This window comes from Antennarius striatus, chromosome 9 (assembly GCF_040054535.1).
Source record: "Antennarius striatus isolate MH-2024 chromosome 9, ASM4005453v1, whole genome shotgun sequence".
In the NCBI taxonomy this organism is placed as follows: Eukaryota; Metazoa; Chordata; class Actinopteri; order Lophiiformes; family Antennariidae; genus Antennarius; species Antennarius striatus.
Genome location: NC_090784.1, coordinates 20,941,324 through 20,961,176, shown reverse-complemented (window position 1 = coordinate 20,961,176; position 19,853 = coordinate 20,941,324). Strand labels below are relative to the sequence as shown.

At 38.7% G+C, this 19,853-nt stretch overlaps 3 protein-coding genes across 3 annotated transcripts; all 3 read left to right on the top strand.

The window, feature by feature from the left end:
- Positions 1–17: 17 nt before the first annotated feature.
- Positions 18–1,594, top strand: glrx3 (glutaredoxin 3). Its single transcript, XM_068323456.1, has one exon. The coding sequence runs from the start codon at positions 34–36 to the stop codon at positions 1,009–1,011; it is 978 nt and encodes a 325-aa protein (XP_068179557.1). The 5' UTR covers positions 18–33; the 3' UTR covers positions 1,012–1,594.
- Positions 1,595–2,456: 862 nt separating this feature from the next.
- On the top strand, positions 2,457–5,745 carry apom (apolipoprotein M). The gene is made up of 7 exons (XM_068324420.1): positions 2,457–2,835; positions 3,223–3,362; positions 3,849–3,919; positions 4,616–4,750; positions 5,037–5,135; positions 5,210–5,235; positions 5,337–5,745. Exons 1-6 carry the CDS (start codon positions 2,722–2,724, stop codon positions 5,221–5,223), a joined length of 573 nt encoding a protein of 190 aa, XP_068180521.1. The 5' UTR covers positions 2,457–2,721; the 3' UTR covers positions 5,224–5,235; positions 5,337–5,745.
- A 3,041-nt stretch (positions 5,746–8,786) lies between these two features.
- lta (lymphotoxin alpha (TNF superfamily, member 1)) lies at positions 8,787–13,489 on the top strand. Its single transcript, XM_068324447.1, has 6 exons — positions 8,787–8,820; positions 10,175–10,298; positions 10,656–10,695; positions 10,810–10,842; positions 10,967–10,999; positions 12,606–13,489. The coding sequence occupies exons 2-6, from the start codon at positions 10,176–10,178 to the stop codon at positions 12,953–12,955; spliced, it is 579 nt and encodes a 192-aa protein (XP_068180548.1). The 5' UTR covers positions 8,787–8,820; position 10,175; the 3' UTR covers positions 12,956–13,489.
- The last annotated feature ends 6,364 nt before the right edge of the window (positions 13,490–19,853 follow it).

Below are 19,853 nucleotides of genomic sequence, written 5' to 3'. Positions count from 1 at the left end.
CGACAACGGAAGTGCTGCGCGATAAGAGGAAAAATGGCGAATTTCGTGGAGGCGACAACTCAACAGGAGTTTGAAGACTTCTTAGCGAAAGCTGGGAAATGCCTGGTGGTGGTGCATTTCCAGGCGTCGTGGTCTGAACAATGCGTTCAGATGAACGACGTGATGGCCGAGCTGGCCAAGGAAAACACGCACACCACGTTCGTTAAGCTCGAAGCGGAAGCGGTTGCGGAGGTGTCGGAGAAATACGAGATCACATCTGTCCCTACCTTCTTATTTTTCAAGAGAGGAGAGAAGGTTGACCGCTTGGACGGGGCTCATGCACCGGAGTTGGTCAAGAAGGTGCAGCGGCTGGGAGTCACCGGGAGTCTGAGCGGAGGTGCTGAAAGCACCAAAACAGACCTGAACCAGCGGCTAAAGAAGCTAATCAACGCCGCGCCGTGCATGCTCTTCATGAAGGGGTCCTCGCAGGAGCCCCGCTGTGGCTTCAGTCGACAGATCGTGGCCTTACTAAAGGAGCACAATGTCCAGTTCAGCAGCTTTGACATCTTGTCTGACGAGGAGGTCCGACAGGGGCTGAAGACCTACGCAAACTGGCCTACCTACCCTCAGATGTACGTGAATGGAGAACTGATTGGAGGACTGGACATCGTGAAGGAGATGGCCGAGTCTGGAGAGCTGGAGAACACCTGCCCCAAGGCTGTCACCTTGGATCACCGCCTGAAAACCCTCATCAACCGGGGCCCGGTCATGCTTTTCATGAAGGGCAACAAGGAGGAGGCGAAATGCGGCTTCAGCAGGCAGACACTGAATATTCTGAATGACACCGGGGTGGATTACGACACATTTGATATCCTGCAGGATGAAGAAGTGCGTCAAGGCCTCAAGACATATTCTAACTGGCCAACCTACCCACAGCTCTATGTGAACGGAGAGCTGATCGGGGGCTTGGACATCCTCAAGGAGCTGCAGGAGAGTGGAGGCCTGGTGTCCACGCTAAAGGGGGAGATATGAGTGGATTTGCCATGCAATCACAGAGGGGTAGCATGGAGGCCACGTTGCTGATGTAACATTGCACAGAGGATTGAGGATGTGGCGGGAATGGATTTGCAGTTATTTACTGATAGCCAAATGAGTAGGTTCTATTTAAAGGAACTGCATTCAACAATAAAAAAAAAATCCCTTTTGAATGTCACTTTCAGCTCAAGTTTTGTTCTTTTTAATTCTTAAGTACATTTAAAAAAAAAACAAGAAATGGAAGTGAAATAATCCCTGAATTTGACCTGACTTTTATGAATCCATTTATGACTGGGAGCATTTAGAACATACTGCTTTAGTTCATGTATCAGGTGTCTGTGTTTCTGGGTAAATTCTGTCCTTTCTTCATAACCCTGACATTTTAGGATGTAATAGTAAATCATGCATTTTGTCAGATTGATGGACCTCCAACTTTTCATGCCATCCTCTCCAGCTCTAGCCCATACTTTACAGGTAGACACTGAATAATGTCAAGGATCACTGTGGTTGAAATACTCTGATCTAAGGATGTGGCACTTATCGGTTTTTGTTCAACACAATTAAAAAAATTTGAAAAATATTGACATTGGGTGTTGTTCGTACTACTGTCAATTCCTTTAAAGATTATTAAAATTATAGATATATCGATTTAATTATTCACTGCAAACATAATTCTTGGCTGTAGCATTACCTGTAGCGGTATATTCAAATGCGTTCAATGGAACTAAAAGGTAAGTTCACTGAAACCAGATAAAGAAAATGCCATCGTCTGTTGATTGACGCCACCTTGTGGAGATAATTGGGAACAAGCAAATCCATATGCGAATAATTTTTAAAATAAATATTAATAGAGATATCGCTTCAGAATGTCCAAATCAATATCAATTTAATTCTTTTCCTTTCGGCTTTACCCAGTTGATTTGCTGTCGCCACAGCAAATCAATTGCCTCCATCTAACCAATATCAATTTAATTGTATGCATTATAAAAGAATGTGGTAGATATTGCCAAATGACTACAATATTCAAAAAAATGATCTTTGGGGTTTTGGAGTAGTTTGAATCTGTTGTGCTGAAGCAACTGAATGATTAGCTAAGAAAATAATCAATACAGCCTATCAGTAACTCCATTTCTCAAAACGTAAATGACAGACAAGCCAAAAGGTCACCGTTCAAACAAATAGTTAATGATTCCTATCAGATTTATGTTGACAGATCGCAAATGCTTGATTCAGGACAGATTGAAGTCTTAACAAATACCAGTCTGTTTCAAAGTCGTAGTATTTTGAGTTTGTTTGCTAATAATTAAAAACTTTCTATTAATAACGTCTGTTTTGTTGGAGTGGTTTCAGAGAACCTACTGCCTCTGTAGGAGGAGGATGACTCGGATGGCCTCACAAAGAATAACGTGAAAGAAAATTCTGCTTTCAGAACATTTTGTTTGGGATCATGATGAAATCTTGCTGTGTGAAATAATGATTCAATTTATGATCCGTTAGGATACCCTAAACCTGTGTCCTTACATGAAAAGACATAGTCAACCTGAATTTTTCTGCACTTTTAAAAATCAGGAGTATTGCAGCAATACTTGTTAATAATTTGCTTGCAGCCTTTTAAAGTGACATGTTTACATAAAATCAGAGTACCCCGAGGAGATTCAGACATTTTGAACAGCTTTATGATCAGGTATTAGCTCCGAGGTTGCAGTTATGTGGCTCGAAGTGTGGACATTTTTCCTGTCTTTATCTAGGTTTTTGTACAACTCTATCGTTCCCTGCACTTATGGTGAGCTTTTGGCTGCCAACACAATCGACCATCAGCAGGTGAGAAACAACATTTACATTTTTGTTTGCCTAAACAGTTAAATTTATTTACATCACAGAATTGTCAGATAGTAAAAACATTTTCTTTGGGACCCGAGTTTAGTGGACATAAAGGAGAAAAACGGACACATTTTGTCATTGCAAATACCCGCATATTTACTGATTCTATCGATGACATAAATCCCCTAATTCAACATATTTTCTAAATTACTGGTGTCTCACAGTAAATGCAAAGGCAGAGACATTTAACTCAGACATGGTTGTATTCATGCACTTTCCACTCCCTCCGCATTTTCCATAAGTGGTCTTATTGCAAATTGTGGGTTCTATACCGTTGCCACTATCCCACACAGTTTTGCCACCTCTCTGCATCTCTTTCCGTTTTAGTATCTGGGAAAGTGGTACTTCAAAGCTGCAGTCAGTCACAGAGAAGACGACATCCGTATGTTCAGGTCACTGGACAACCTGTGGTTCACCATGGAGAAGATAACCAATGACACGCTTCTGCTGACGGGACACTCACGCATGTGAGACGCTCTCATGACCTCATAGAGAATCAGTCAAAAACAAATTTAAATGTTTCCATTCAACTAATGTGTCTGATGATGCATGTCATGTCAAATGTATGGCTGATAATGTTTGTGTTTATTTTAAATACATTCTTGCCTTGAATGTAGTCAGGAACTCCATTTATCCATTTACTGGAGGATCAGTTCAAAGCTGATTGGAATTGAAATACTCGAGTAAAGTCACACACTTCAGAAGTATTCAGTTACTTTCCACCACTATGTGACATTTCATTGACACAAATGCAGCGTCAACGCCTTTAAAACAGGACGACTACTTCATGAGAAAGAGCAGGATAAAAAAGAGACACAGACATAGACATAGACATAAATTAGAATAAGGGAAGTGAAAGTGAAAATGTTAGATGTTTATCTTCTGTTCTTGTTTAATCACTTGTCAAACTTTGTCAAACTCAATGTGTCTTCATTACAAAAACATACCTTTAGAGCGGATGACTGTGTGAAACAGACCTGGACCTATCGCATACACCCTGACAGGGATGATATGGAAGTGGAAGGTAACTGCAGTACAGTCTTATTCACACACACTGCTTCATTTTTGTACCCACATTGTTCAACACTAAAATAGAAAACAAGCACATAAATACATGCCATGGCTTTGACCACAAGGGTTTACAGAGGGCTCCATGTGTTAACTGATGAGCCCACTTTGGTGACAGGCAAAGATAAAGGGTTTCTGGTTACAACCTTTTCAAAATCTGCTGTAAAATTCCCTGAGAACATATCCACTTCTTTTATTTATAAGCCTTGAGGCCTTTTAGGAGTACGGTATAAAACAATGACCTATGTTTATCTGAGTAACTCACTGATGTTGCTACTTTGCTTGTATTTTTTTTTTTAAATTTTATGCAGTGTCAGGTTCAAACAACCTAGAACATTTAAAAAACACTCACAAAAAGGAGAAGACAACAGTTATATTTTTTACTCGGGGGTGCCTGGTTGTTGACTTTAAAAGACAACAACCAGGACCTGTGAACTAGCAGTTCAGAGGTCACGCCCTGCTCAAGGGACCTCTACTATCACTCCAGTGATCCCATTATGGATGTTGTCTCCCTGAAAAAATAACTCAATACATAGCAAGACACTTACACACAGGTATAAACATTTATATGGTCATGATATGTAGTACAAACAATAAAGGAATATAAAAGAGTTAATATGAGATAACTTATATACAAAATTGTAACGTTCAGGAAAGCCTAAGCGGAGAAACCTGCTCTGGAGCGGTAAATGGGCAAACTGCCCTGAATGCATCATTTTACAAGAAATTGAGCCCCCTCTGAGCCCAACAGACTCGGAGGACTCCCTTGCCAGATTCATGTTGTATGGTAAGTAATCAGTTCACCCTAAAAAAAAAAAGCCTAAACTATTTATGTAATGTTTTTTACATCTCATTTGCATTAGTATAAATAAACACTCCATCCATCTGCTCCTCAGCTGGCCCGTCAGTTAAATTTTTAGTCTGTGTGGCTGATCAGTCAACACTTTCGCCCATTTCTGATTTAGGCTCTTTGTCATTTAGCTAGAATTAATGAAAACAGAAAAAACTCATCGGCTAGATAACACCTGACAGCCTTCAAACTCCACGCTACATCTTTTTTAATTTCACTGTAGCTCGCCAGAATGATGTTAGCCCCGACGTGGTGAGAACTTTTCTGGAAAACGCAGCCTGTGATGACATGAAGGAAAGTGTCACACCGCCCCAAGAGAAAGGTTTGCATTTACTTTTAGCTCTGAATTTCAAAATGTCTCCCATTGAGAATAACATTTCTGTCTGTGTGTTACAGAATTTTGCACATGAATATTGACACAGGTAGGCCAGACTGATATATTCACCTCCATTTTAATGATTTCATATTTAGATGTCTTCGAATTTGAAATCTCAAAGTCTTGTTTCTACTCTATTTCTTCCAGGATGTTGCTGGAGCGATGGATGCCCGGATGTAATGCAATATTTCCAGCACCAACATAAAAATCATAACAAATAAACCTTCATGGCATCAAAAATAACGTATAATTAAGGAAAAGTGAAACCAGCCATGATTTAATTTTATTTGCTTATCCAAACATTATGCCTGTCACTTTCAGTCCATATTACCAGAGCCCGAGCAGTGTGTGTTGGGAAAAGAAAAAAATCTTTGTGGGTGTGTATCCACCCACAATCATCCAGCAAAAATGTGGGGAATTCCTATGATGCCGCTGAGCAAAAATACCTGTTAGCACAATGTCAATGAAGACAGTACAGTAGTGTTACATCTTTATTTAAGTGAAGATAAATAATTGAATTATGCTGAGATGATGAATTAAAACTCTTTAAATGACACATGGGCTAAGTTTCTCATATTTTATTACTAATCCTTGTCATTTGAGGTAACTCAGGTATGTTTGAGTATAGTTCATGGAGGGTGTTAATAACTTTCACTATGTGGCCAGTTTTCCTCTTCTGTGTAGAAAACGGTGGGTGCAATGTTAGTAGGACATGAGGATGGCATTACCACAAAGATGACACATCCCAACTGTAAAAGCATTTCATCACAGTTGTTTTTAGGAAACAACTAACCGTCGCTTAGGATAGCGATTTTTTGCATGTTTGGCTGAAGTGGACGAAACTGTTAACAAGGTGAAAACAGAAAGCAAAGGTCAGCTTTCCCTCGATTATTATTTTTTTCTCATTTCCCTTCATTGTTCTACAGGGTTAACCAACTCCACTGAGTAATGTGATTCTTAGCTGTAACTCATGTTTGATTTTATGCAATGCTTGATTGTATCAAGTCTTCAGTAAAAAGTACCAACACCACAAACAAATACCAAACAAATATAATGTTTAAAATACCTCAAAATATCAACGGCACTTCTTCAGTATGGGAGATGTGTTTTTTTTGATGAGGACATACTGAACAGTTTTTGCGCTATGACCGGAAAAGTATCATCAGAGGCTAATCTCAAATATTAAATATAAATATTTGCCATTTGCCAACACTGTATTATTTTACAGTTTGGTGTTGTTTTAATGCCTTCATTAATCCTAACAAGAAACAAGAATTTCACACATGCACACAAAATGTTTGGTTAGTTTTAAAGTAATTTAGATTATTCTCTGGATGTACGTGTGTGTATTTATTTTCTCTGCACTTGTAAAGTGAATCATACAGAAAAAATTTACTACAGTCATAAGGGCTTTATATCCTTGATTCCTATAATAACGCCTACACTTACACCAGTGACGTTTCAAAAAAAGCAGAAGTTGTGGGACAGGACATGGAGGACATCTTGTTCTCATTTGGCTAAACTCAACCTTGACATTAGACTAAAGAAGGAAGTTTTCCTTCAGCTGTGTGTTTGGTGACAGTTCTCCTTATTTCAGACCCAACTAACATTATGATTCATATCAATCAAGCTTCTATCAGCCCCGTGTGAGTTTTGAGTGGGGACAGCACCCAGTAGCCCACAGCCAGCCCACCCATCTCTCAGGTCAGGTTTTGTGCGTGTGTGTGTGTGTGTGTGTGTGTGTGTGTGTGTGTGTGTGTGTGTCTGTCTGTGTGCTTGCAAAACAGTGACAAAATAGGAGAAAGTTGGTGACATTTAAATAATCCAGGAGGCCGGCTGCTTGGGGATGTCCCACCGAGAATGAAACCAAACACAGTAAACAAATGCAGAATGACCCTCTTTGTGTTTCTCACACTGCATTCTTCAGATTTCTCATCCTCTTTTCTACAATTAGATTTGAAACTCAATCTGTTCCTCTCACCAATGACCCATTCCCTCATAACATCGTTTTAGTAACAAAAAAATGTTCTTATAGTAACAATGTGCTCAGTTTTATGACTGAGCTCAGATGAATTTGGGATTTGGGTAAGAAGAACGTATAACTATTTTTATTTTATTTTTTAATTCTCAGGTTAATATGAACACACTGAAGGTCTTTGTTAAAGGATGCGGCTGACTGAATATGCAAACACTTACCCGAAGAGTAATCCCAACCCTAATCCTAGCTCCAGCCATAACCCAAACTCCAATTCTGACCCAAACCCAAGCCCTAACTATAACCATAATCCTAGTTCCAATCTTAAATTTAAACCTAGCTCTAACCTAAACAATAACCCTAACTCTAATCCTAACCATAACTATACCTGTAACCCTATAACCCTGACCTATAACCTTAACTTCAATCCTAGAACCAACGCTGACCCTAACCCTAAACCTAGCTCCAAATTTAAACCTAACACTAATCCCAATCTGAATAACATATTCAGGGACATAATAACACAGTCTATATGTAACTATACATTTCAGACATGAGGCACCCGCCGTAAAAGTACACTTAAATTGTTTGTCATCATCTTACCTACTCAATATTTCCCCAGTTTTCACAAAACTCACAGTAGATATTCTGTTACAACATCATATATTCAAGGACTTCAGTGACTGAAAATAGCTTTTTATCAGTAGTCTTAACCTCTTACACCTCAAATGTCAAATAAAGTAACTTCATGCTTAGAATGTCAGATCTAAAAATGTCAAACTGGCAAAAGTTTTAAACCAAACAACATCAAACCACGTATCAAGAAAGTGGAACTAAGTGATAAATAAAATCTTAACAGGAGCAGAATAGTTAAATTACATTTAGAAAACTCTTTAGATGGCATATTATTACTTTAAACTTTAATTTTTGAACAATATCGTACATCCATAAACACTCCACATATTTATAATAATTGTTATTATTATAAATTCATTCCTAAAGAAAAGCCTTTGAGGATCAATGGAATGAGGCAGCAGCACATCAGAGGCATGACGAGGCATCACATAGACGCAGAGCAAATGAACGACGTGAAGAAAAAAGTCCCTGTCATATTTGATTAAGACTTGAGCCGTGACAGTGACCTATAAACGTAGGAAGTCACAAACCACCTACAACAGATATTATTGTCTCAGTCGGGGGGGTGAGCCGCAGACCTATTTCTTATGGTGTCACTAAAACACTGCATATTTAATCACCTAACTCAATATATTATATGCCTTAATCATTTGCCATATAATGTGCCCTTTCTCTCATTTTAAAGAAGACTGAGCACAATAATGATTCCTGCATCAAAACATAAACTAACTGAATGCTTCTGGGTTTCATTTATGCATTCAAAAGTTCACTCCACTTCTTCTGTGGCATTGCCAGTTTCACCCGAAGTACTACACACTTTCCTATCCATAAAGCTGAGCAGCAGACATCACAGCCTCCTTCCTCCTTTCTGTCAAACCACAGCTCTGTCCGCCGGGGGCAGAAAAAAATTCATCTCATCTTCACTCCATCTGATGTAAAAGGGAAAATCCTGTCACCTGTCATGTCTGTCAGAGAGGAGCACCAGATGAATTTGGACACTGAGAGGGCAACACATGCGGGGTGAGTCCAGATTTAATTCGGCTCCTCTCTTAAAATGTGCATCAAAATATTACTTGATATTTACAACATGTCATTTTACAGAATAAGCTTTTAAGAGGTTGTTTATAGATGAATGTTGAACTGTGCAGACAGGAAAGATATTTGATTAATGACGGGCTTTTGTTTTGAAATTGTTCAAACCACATAATTACATTTTTTGACTCAATTTGAAACAAAAGTACAACTCAAATTTGAACTCCGAAGCTTTGAAAAAAATGGGTTGATTGATTGACTGATTGATTGGTTGATGAATTGAGAAATGATAAGTATTTGAAATAATTCAACAGTGACTTGTAGTGGTTGTGGGACACTTAGTTCGATACCTGATGAATCCAGTTAACACTGATGTTTACATTCATCATGATAAAAAGAGAGAGTCTTCAAATCCAAATCGGTATAGGGTCGTTATTCCCTCCTCAGACTATTTTACAGTCCATTTATTTTCTCATAAGTCATTAGAAAGTGTCAGAAAAAAGGGAAAGTGATAAGATGTGAAGTGAGTCTGTTGGTCAGCCACACTGATTTACTTGTGACTCATCCAGTCACTGTCTCATTAGTAGAAATAAAGTAAAGAACAGAAAGGTGTGAAGTCTGAAACACATTTCAGGGTCAGTGGAATTTTAGGAATCCTTTCATTCTAAGTAAGTACAAATAAACAACCAAACTAAAAACGAGAACAGAGACACACCACTCTGGTTCGGTGACCTAAAAAACCTCAGCCAGGTAAAAAACCTAAAGCTGTGGCAGGATGGTGGCCATGAGATGATAACTTGACAAATACATGAAAACATCACAGCAATTCTGGGACTCATTAAGAAGAGCGACACAAGACGAGAAGCATTTATCGTCGTCAAGGTCACCAACGGAATCACAAATAATGAGAGAGGAAGAAAACCAATTTTGCTGCGCAAATTGGTTTTTGTTTTTCTCTTTTTTATGAAACAGTGGATCATATTTCATCTTTAGTATAAATAATGCTGTGTGAAAGGTTTAGTGGAAAAACATGTGCTAACAGCTCATTTTCACTTTTCGCACTGTACTTATATATTTATTTGCTCATTCATATAGAAATCGTGAAATCGCAATCAAAATTTAAAATTACAGTTGTCAGGTAAAATTACAATATTCCCGTCTGAAAACGTTGTCATAACTTAACAAAATACCTCACTTTAAGTGTGAGCAGCTTCAAGTATGCATAATGAAGCTGCACCAGATGTCAGTAGTAAGGGAAACGGTGTAAAAGGTGAAAAATGGGTCTGACTTCAAGTTCAGGAGAGAAGTTCGAGTCTAAAGCGTTGGCGTGTACCTTTGACAGAATGGAGTGTAAATGGAGGTCTTCTCAGAAGCACCTGCTGCTGCAGGTGTGGTGTGGCCTCCTCACTGTGGCCATGGTAATGATGGCTGCGTATCTCTCTTCCATCAAGCCAAAGTCAACTGAGGTCAGTGAATCTTCCACAGGAGGACAAAGGACAGCAGTCAGAGCTAAAGTGGGATTTATATACAGTATCATTAGTCAAACGTTGTTTTTGCAGGTTTGCTGAAATGTCCTGCTTCTATATTGTGTGAAAAAAGAGCAGTTTACTCCATCCTCTATGATTTTACATGTAAATCTACAAAAATGTAAATCGTGGGATAAGGCTGCATTCCTCTCAATTTTACTGCTGTTTTCGAGACACAATCTTCCCTGGACACTGACAAAATAAAATTGGTAGCTCTTCATTATTTTTGCAAGTAATTTCAAGGATCAAGCAGTTACGTTTTCATGATGACGATGGTTTGTTGTTTGTGTATTTAAGGATGAAGCCTCAACAGTGAAGCCAGACATCAGTCCAGCAGGTACATTGAAGGGATTTTGTATTTTACTTAAAGTAATGTCATTTACTGCAAATAATAGAGACTTGTGGGGATTTTTATAAAGATAAAGTCTGAATTTGTCTTTTAAATTTGCAGTCAACACTATCCCGGCTCCGTTAAAGTCAACAGGTGAGTTGATTTTTTTTCTGATAAGGATTAACCCTTAATGAAAAAATTATGAGATAATGAAACATAGTGATCGTAATTACTGTATTTTAACACAAATGGCTTCCTTCTAATTTTTGTTTTACAGGATCATCTCTCTCATATATCCAGTTAATGAAGTGTAAGTACAACTCCTCTGGCAAATCAGGTTCATTTTTTTCATCATTCCTTGTTTTTTAATGTATTTTTCTGATTATGAGTACATAAAGAAATTATATCATTTACATCTGTGGAGTTTTAGATGACTGTAAAGGGAATCATTCATGTTTGTATTTATTACGAGCTCTGGGGCAGATATAAAATGTCAAATGATAAGGTCCTCTGTGATGTCGATAAGTTTAAAGCCTCACTTCTCCATTTTGCATTACCAAGATCTGAGGTAGATTTATATGAAGTCATAAAGATGTCAAGATGAAATGTTCGGAATATCTTCAACTTCCTGAGACGCTGTCATGTTTTGTGGTCCATGCCTACTTACTTTTTTTTTTTTTTAGAGCTTTTCTTCCCCCACAGAAATTTTATCTGACCAGAATACATGTTTTGAATGCAAGACTCGACTCTGACGTAAACTGAACTGTCTGAACTCTCTTACTGTCATCACGTTGCTGCTGCCATTCTTGACACCTACAGACGTGTGCAACAAGAGCAGACATGCTTCTGGGAGCTGCTGAGAGTCATAATGAGACACGTAGGAAGCCTTGAACTGAAGGGGGCAGACTGAACGGAAGTGGCTGCACCAAAAAGTAAACAATAAAGTAGCCTGATAAGACTTTTTTTTTTTAACTGGGAAGTCCAGACTTACTGAAAGATATCTCAATGGGTTTAACTGGGTCATATTGCATTTCAGAAGAAGAGGGAGCCACATGTTGAGAGTTGAGATATATATTCTTGGATGGTATAGACGCAGTGGACCGATGGTCTCTGGTGGCACAGAATCTTCATGCTCCAGCGTTCTCTCCAAAAAGTGCAGTACTCCCCCTGAAATAGTGTGACTCCTTTCTGTTTAGTTCACCAACAGAAGTTGCTTTGCATCATGGGAAACAGAGGCAGGCAGCAACCATATTCCCTGCAGACCTCCCAGATTTGTTTTTTCTAAGAACCAAGAGGATTTGGGTTTTTCCACTGTCCCATTCTTTCTCTGGATGAGCATCAAGGGTTGGATTCTGGGACACTTTGACCAGGTGGAGCTGGTTGGTACATTTGCCAGTTTCGGTTACGCAACACATCGAAACATTCTGAATAATCACTTTAAGAGTCGGTGCACGTTTGAGCTCCTCCAAGCCCACAAGTTTATCAGTCGCCCTTCGTATTTGTCACTCCATGATGGAAAAACATATATTACCCACAAACATTTTTCATCTGCGAATTAAACTGCTGACTGACAGAGGCAGTGTGGTGTTATAATGTTTCCAGTCTCATTGTGTTCCTCCCACCACATTGCCTTTTTCCTGTGTTAAATAAAACCCCAACAAACCCCAAGTGGAGTCAATGTAGGCCACAGTGAAGGAAGAATTCAAGCCCACTGTAACAGACAGCAGACATTTGCCCGGACATGTTCAGCAGATATCAGTCATTACTTGATTTATTTACTCATTTTCAATTTAAAATGTGACAACAAAGCCTTGAGAAAATTCATCAAATTCATCCAAGGCTGACTTGTGATGGTTGAGTTCAAAATGTTTTTTATAATAAAAATACTAAAAAAGGTTTTCAAAATCTACCCACAGCTCCAAACAACCTACTCTGGCGAGACTCAAACAGTTGTGAGTCCTGCTTCCTCGTGCTGCGCGACAACTCCATCCACGCCACCAAGAGAGGCCTCTACTTCCTCTACGCCCAGATCGCCTTCATCAATTACACAAAGACCATGAAGAAAAAATCTGTGATTTTATTCCGAAATGCTCAGATTGGAAAAAGTCTGTTGACATTGATTGAGGGTGTCTACCCCAGCACAACTGACGGGCCTGTTTGGGTGGCCAATATTGTCAACCTGTCACGAGGAGACAGCGTCAGCATAAATATCACAGGTGACTTTCTAACAGACAACACCTTCTGGGGGGCCTTTCAGCTTCATTAATGCCATAGGTCTCCAGGATTTGTTAAGAACTTATTTGGAGTATATTCTTAATACCATAATGCTATACTAATGTGTTTCAATGAATGTAGATCACCATCTGCTCATTAACCCTGTATTTTATTTGCAAATAGTAAATAGAACTCCTGAGTTTCACTGAGGTTCCACCATTTTTGACTCTCATGTTTTGAGGCGTATAGTCCTTTACCAACACAGAACACTAAATTACTAAAAGCACCTTCATTAAGGGTGAGGAGGGATTTAATGACAGAAATGACATCGAATTTAGACAAAAATTACTTTGTGAAGTGATGAAAAACATTTAGGCTTGTCAAGCTCCTCCTGAATTTTGACATTGTATAGTTTTTATGGTGTTGAGGTAATATAAATTGTGACCATGTGGGGACATGAACGTGTTTGTTTTCATTGCGACGCCCTTCTGTGATTCACCAAAACAGAATATCATATTGAGGTGGTTTAATTTCCAGGATGAGGGGTGAAATAAAAGAATACTGTAATAAGAAAAAATATTTGTATTGCAAGCAACCTTCTGACCACAGGGTGGCGCCTCCATCCTCCTAATAAAAGGTAAGAAGAAGTTCATCTTCTGTGGATCAAACTGGCCTTTCTTTTTCAACACATGATACATAAAATTTCAAAATGTCAAAAACATCCCAGATATCAGATAAATCTCACAGCTACCCCTTCCAGCATAAATGCAACTGGCTCGCTCCTCTTATTGTACATGATTAGCAGGTTAAGTAGACAAGTCCTCTAAGTCCATCTGGGGCTGATGTATTTCTTAAGATTTGGACCAACTGGGCTCCTGTAGATGAAAATCCAAAGGATTGCTGAAGTTTAAGTTTGTCATGGCTGTCGAAGACAAATTCAATGACCAGCCGTTCAACAGGTCTTGAGACATTTCACTCTCAAAACCTGCAGCAGGTCTACAGCAATCATCTTCTGGGAACAATGATTGTGCAGAATTGCAGAATTTTATGCAAAGGCATTAAATAATTGATGCAATATTTCTAATCTATAGAGCTACTTGAACAAAAATGACCTCATGCCAGGTGGTAATTATGATAATAATGAAACCCTAATCCTAATGACTGTAAAGCTGCCACTACAAACACTCACATGCAGTATTGCTCACGTAATAGCTCAAGGCTCAAACTGCTGAGACAAAGAGAGCACTCACCTATCTAATACTTCATAAAAAGCATGAACTTCATTAGACATGGCAAAATTCCCTGTGCATGACGCAGTCACCCTCAGGTTAAGATTTACACAGATTCCAGTAGGAATTTTATTAGGGAGCTAATTTCCTCACACTTTCTTAACAACATTTGGTCCTTTGTTCTCTTGTGTCTGTAGGTCTGCACTGATAACCAGATTTTTCATGTTTTTCAGTTTCTTTTTTCAAGCTCTGACATCACTGTGGGATCCACAGAGAAACAGAAATGGAATTATCTCCAACAGTTTGGTTCACTTCAAAAAAAGAAGAAGCGAAACAAAATAAAAACACATACAAACACACGAGATTAACATTTGACAATTCGGACACGTGATGACAGTTTGATAGTGAATGATTATAAATAATTGTAATTCCTTGTCATACTGAGTGCACAAGAATTCTATCAAGAAGATTTAATTGAAGTTGCTTTTTTATTATTTTTATATTTTTATTATCTTTTTCATATAGAAATATTTAATTCATAATTTTATTTTATTTTTTGTTATTTGTCTTTGTTATCCATGACATGCGCCTTACCCAACAAGTGTGTTTTCAGTTTACTGAAAGTTTACTTTCTGCTTCTGCTGCTTCTTCTTGTACTTTCATGCTGAGATGCAAATTACATGTCTGCATAGTTTTGTGTCTGAAGCACAATTGTTTTTCCTGTTGTATTTTTTGTCTGTCTCATTGTGGTAACTCTTCCACTTGTTTGTATTTATGCATTTATTTTGGTGTAATGTGTGAGTGTATGTGAGCAGATGATATATGGAATTTACCTCGGGATTAATGTCGGTCGGTCGGTCGGTCGGTAGTTTTACTCTTCTTCCAAAAATCTCCTTAGAAAGTATAAAAACACCCAGTGTTCAGTTCGATTGATGCCCCATCCTTCTAAAAGGTACAAATGTTGCAAATAATGTCCACTGGTGCAGCACATGCTGACAAATTGTAATTGTGTAAAAGAAGCAGTACTTCAGTGCAAAAATGCCTAATTACAGGTAGTGGTCTTATAGTCAGTGTTATCTAGGAAGATCAGTTAAGTAAATTTACTTGTTCTCATTTGCAGCAGAATGGGCCACACCAGGGTACTTTATTCCATCTCTGGATTATTACCGACCGTTAATGCTCAAGCAGCGATTTATTACTGCAGCGGATGAGGATGGTGCGCGATGGCTGCTTTAGAAACTAGTGGGTAGTTTCATTTATAAGAATATCCATCCAACCACTTATTCTGTTCAGGATTGCGATGGGGGGGGGGGCACATTCCATGTGATGCCGGTTTGAGAAGCGTGTCATTTTCACCTGTAGGTTATTTACCTGTATTGTGTGTTTTTGAGTGTGGATAGGAATATTTAAACCCTCATAGAAAGATCCAGGGATGTAAATAAGATTCTAAGAGCATGTCTTATCGCTTCTATGTCAATCCCAATAGTTGCAAGTGAATTTATTTATTAGTGCTGTGTGGTGTTAGGGTGGATTTACTTACACTCACATCCCTTTACAATATATGTTGGCTTTAAAACCTAGATTTCCTCTCAGTTCTTCATGGAAATGGTCTTTTCACACAGATTGACGAGAGAGTTTTACTAATCCTAAAGAGGAATCACACGTTACGGCAAAAAGTCGATATAAGAAAACAAATGCAATCACACAAAAGTAAGTACGGCAGGTAGTCCTCAACATACGAACACAATTGGTTCAGAGAGGCTATTTGTCAGTTGTATTGTTCATAAGTAGTTATTTATCGAATTCCAATCCATAATCACCAATTGAGGTCATTTAAATGTCATTACGACTCAAAATAATGATGTTCCATTTCCTAAAACTGACCAGAAACAATAACAGGACATTAAAACAACACATAAACAAATACACAAATAAAAAGTAACTTTAACATCTCTACCTCTGCTGCATTAATGTTATCCTTGGGGGTGTAGAGGCTAAACCCAGCTTTAATCCACTGAGGTGTTCCACCACACTGACGTGAATGACGCGCTGACGCACTTCCTGTTCATCAAAAGTCTGACACACCCCTTTATGTTTGAATTCAGCTCAAATGAAAGGAAAGGTGTACAAAACTGTGGTGAGACCAGCGATGATGTTTGGTCTAGAGACAGTGTCACTGAGGAAAAGACAGGAGACAGAGCTGGAGGTAGCAGAGATGAAGATGCTGAGGTTCTCTCTGGGAGTGACCAGGATGGATAGGATCAGGAATGAGTACATCAGAGGGACAGCACATGTTAGAGGTTTTGGAGATAAAGTCAGAGAGGCCAGACTGAGATGGTTTGGACATGTCCAGAGGAGAGATAGTGAACATATTGGTAGAAGGATGCTGAGTTTTGAACTGCCAGGCAGGAGGCCTAGAGGAAGACCAAAGAGGAGGTTTATGGATGTAGTGAAAGACGACATGAAGGTAGTTGGTGAGAGAGAAGAGGATGCAGAAGACAGGTTAGATGGAGGAAATTGATTGGCTGTGGCGACCCCTGAAGGGAAAAGCCGAAAGGAGAAGAAGAAGAAGACTCTGTTTGATTTCATTAAGTTTTTCAGTTAACTCAACCAATAGTTAACATCAACTAGCAAAACATTCAGAGTTCAGAGTTCAGTGTGAGCATCGGTTAATGATTCCAGGCAGAAACTTAACCCGGCCAACATTTGTTCCTACATCATTTGTCCCCTACAGAAGGACAACCCCATCAATATTTATAATAATAAAAAAATTAAAACAGCAGACATGTTGTGACAGAGATTTCTTACAGGTAGTCTACTGTATAGTCTACATTGCTGCTCTAACTTTTAACCAGTCCTAAATTGTCTTTTGTCTCCATGTTGGTGAATGTCTCCATGAAAATAAAAACATTGTGGGTTTATTTCCTGCTCATAAGTTCACAGAGATGTTGAGAAAAGGAAAGGACAAAACTCTGCAGACGATGCGTCAACTGGAAAGGAGAAAAGACCAAATGAAGTCTAACATCAGAGTAAAGTGTTCACTTAGTCTGAGATTTCCTGAGCTATATTAACATGAAATGTGAAATCTGAATCAATAGATGTTAATGTTACGCTGCTTAGTGAAAGGGCAGAAAGGAGAACAGCAGTAGTCAGATATGGCGGCACGCTGTTGTATGTATTTATGAATGTTTGTAGATGAAATTGCAGTCCTCTCAGATTCAAGGTGCAAGCAGGCAGTACAACACAAGTATAAAACAAACCACGATACTATATATACAGGATATAAAAAGTAGGTTTGGGCTCGTGATATTTCACACTTCCTACCTCGTGCACATCATCATCATAATCATAATCATCATCATCATCATCCTTATCACCACTACCGCCACCATCAGCAGCAGCAGCAGCAGCACGTTCTGAGTTTTTATGTGTAACTATGTTTGTATTAAATTTGAGCCCAAAAAGGGGAAACCCTGCATCAGTTCCTCTGTGATTTAATTCTCATATGTCAATCCCATGACTGTATAACTTCCTGCACTACCACACCGTTTCTTATTTTTCATCTGCATGTATTTGTTGGTTTATTTCATAATCGTTGTTTTTTATGGTTTTTTGTTTTTGTTTTTTTTTAGAATTTGTGTCTGTTGTGAGATCATGTTCAGTGTCAAAGATCAAGAGCAAGCACCGAAAGCTGGTGATCTACGAACAAAACCAAAACAGATTTTCCCTTCTTTTTTTTTTTGTTTGAGAATCATGAATCTGAGTTTTCACCGAGTGAAAGATGTGGATTGAATTTCTTTTCACTTCAGCCACTGCATCCATTGCAAAAGCAAAATCTACAGACTCTGTTGCTGCACTGCTACAACAAAGGGCAAACTGCGCTGGCCCAATGATGAGTAGGGCAAGAATATTGTGGGAGAAACCAACACATGAAATTAAGGAAGTGATGACAACATTAGAGAAGTGAACCTTGGACTGAAATGCAAAATTTTAATCTCCTGCAACTGGGAAAATCTAAAAGCAACTTTTCCTGTCTGTTGGGAACCCCTTGAAAGTCTATGTCCAACTTCTGCTAAAGCATCCATCGATCACATACACCTTGTTCAAGGCAAGACTGTCTATGAAAGCCACCGTACGTTTTATACCATTTTAGGATATACAGTATATTAGAAATCAAATCAATCTAATCTAATGTAATCTAATCCAATATAGTCTAATGTAATATAATATAATCTAACATAATATAATATAATATAAAATCTTCCAAAAGGCCAAGAGTAGATGAGAAACCGAGACACAGTTTGCAAGCTCTGCAACTCCTTAGAGTTAAAGGAAGCCAGCTCTACTGTGGCTGTATTAATTTCACGTTGCTTGCTTCTTTTTGTCACAGTGGCTGTTTATGTCCAAAGTGAGACTGGAACTTTCTCGTGCAGCCCGGGTAACTGTCAAGTAAGTCTTAGATTATCTACAGTCAAGTTTCAATTCCTTTAACCACTGCTGTTATTTCTTCCAGCTGGGTAGTGTGTAAGCCGTCGCTGATTTTATCTCAGCTCAATATATTTAAACAGCGAAGGGTCAGGGTTAGGGTCAGGGTTAGGGTTCACCCTGAATAAGTCCATCGAAGGATCGCATGGTAAGACAACCAGCCACACTCGCATTCATGCCTAAGGTCAATTTAGCATCACCTATATCACATGATTTTGGTGGTGGGAGGAAGTCGGAGAACCCGGAGGGAACCCACACAGGCAAAGTGAGAACATGCAAATTCACACACACCCCCATCATTCTCAGAATCCCATCTAATGAGAAATAAGCAACAGAGAAATAAACACCACGGTGAAGACAGAGACTAATAGATAAACTACTTAAAAAACTTAGGTAATAACAAAAGTAGTTGGTCTTTATTTAATTACACCATTATTTGCTGATTGCCAGTCAGTGAATAGGAATAGTTTAAGTACAATAGTTCACATTGGTCTGCGTGGGAGGTTCATCCTCGGGCAACATAGATTGATCTCTGTGAGATATCGTATCCTGATGATTTCCTTTATGTAGGCGGTAGCTACATACCGCACTGCAATGGTGCAACAGATTCTGGGTGTGTTTTTAAGGACTTCATATTAAGATAAATAAAAATATTGTTTGCAAAGGAGGCTCTGATTTTGTTTTTCTGGTATATCTTTTTGGGTTTTGCTGATTTTTTTGTGTGTGTGTAAGGTAAAGAAAGAGGTTTGGTTTTGAGGTATATCCAGGTAGGTATATTCACACAGTTCAGACGAGATTAGCCCCTAGGTAGCATTTAGCATTACAAGACTAAACTAAAGCACTACATGTCCCCTGGAGTAGGTGGATATTTAATCACAGCTAAAAATGAGAAAGACTGTTTGACCTTTCAGCAAAGGAATCAGAAACATGTGTAAAAATGAACGTTAGTATTGCTCTGTGACTGTAAGATGTGCAGACAGGAAGCTGTTGGTTAACACCTATTCAGTATTCTGATGATGGGGATAGTGTTATCTGTGTGAGCAGCTCGCTGGTGGCCCCCAGGTGGCCAAAAGAAGAAGTAAAGTATGACTAGTGTAAGTGTAAGTTACAATAATTCTGTTTTTATTGCACCATCAAATAAGAAATGCAGTTTAAAGTGCTTAGCAACAGAAAATCTATATTCACCTACTAGTTCACATTAAAAAAAAATTAAACAGGGATAAAAATAGAGAAGCA

Excerpts from the sequence above, each read along its gene's own strand:
- lta (XM_068324447.1), top strand. The coding sequence starts at position 10,176 with ATGGAGTGTAAATGGAGGTCTTCTCAGAAGCACCTGCTGCTGCAGGTG. Across the intron at positions 10,299-10,655 it reads TCAAGCCAAAGTCAACTGAG|GATGAAGCCTCAACAGTGAA; the intron begins GTCAGTGAATCT and ends TGTGTATTTAAG. Across the intron at positions 11,000-12,605 it reads ATATATCCAGTTAATGAAGT|CTCCAAACAACCTACTCTGG; the intron begins GTAAGTACAACT and ends ATCTACCCACAG.
- glrx3 (XM_068323456.1), top strand. The coding sequence starts at position 34 with ATGGCGAATTTCGTGGAGGCGACAACTCAACAGGAGTTTGAAGACTTC.
- apom (XM_068324420.1), top strand. The coding sequence starts at position 2,722 with ATGTGGCTCGAAGTGTGGACATTTTTCCTGTCTTTATCTAGGTTTTTG. Across the intron at positions 3,920-4,615 it reads GGATGATATGGAAGTGGAAG|GAAAGCCTAAGCGGAGAAAC; the intron begins GTAACTGCAGTA and ends TGTAACGTTCAG. Across the intron at positions 4,751-5,036 it reads TGCCAGATTCATGTTGTATG|CTCGCCAGAATGATGTTAGC; the intron begins GTAAGTAATCAG and ends ATTTCACTGTAG.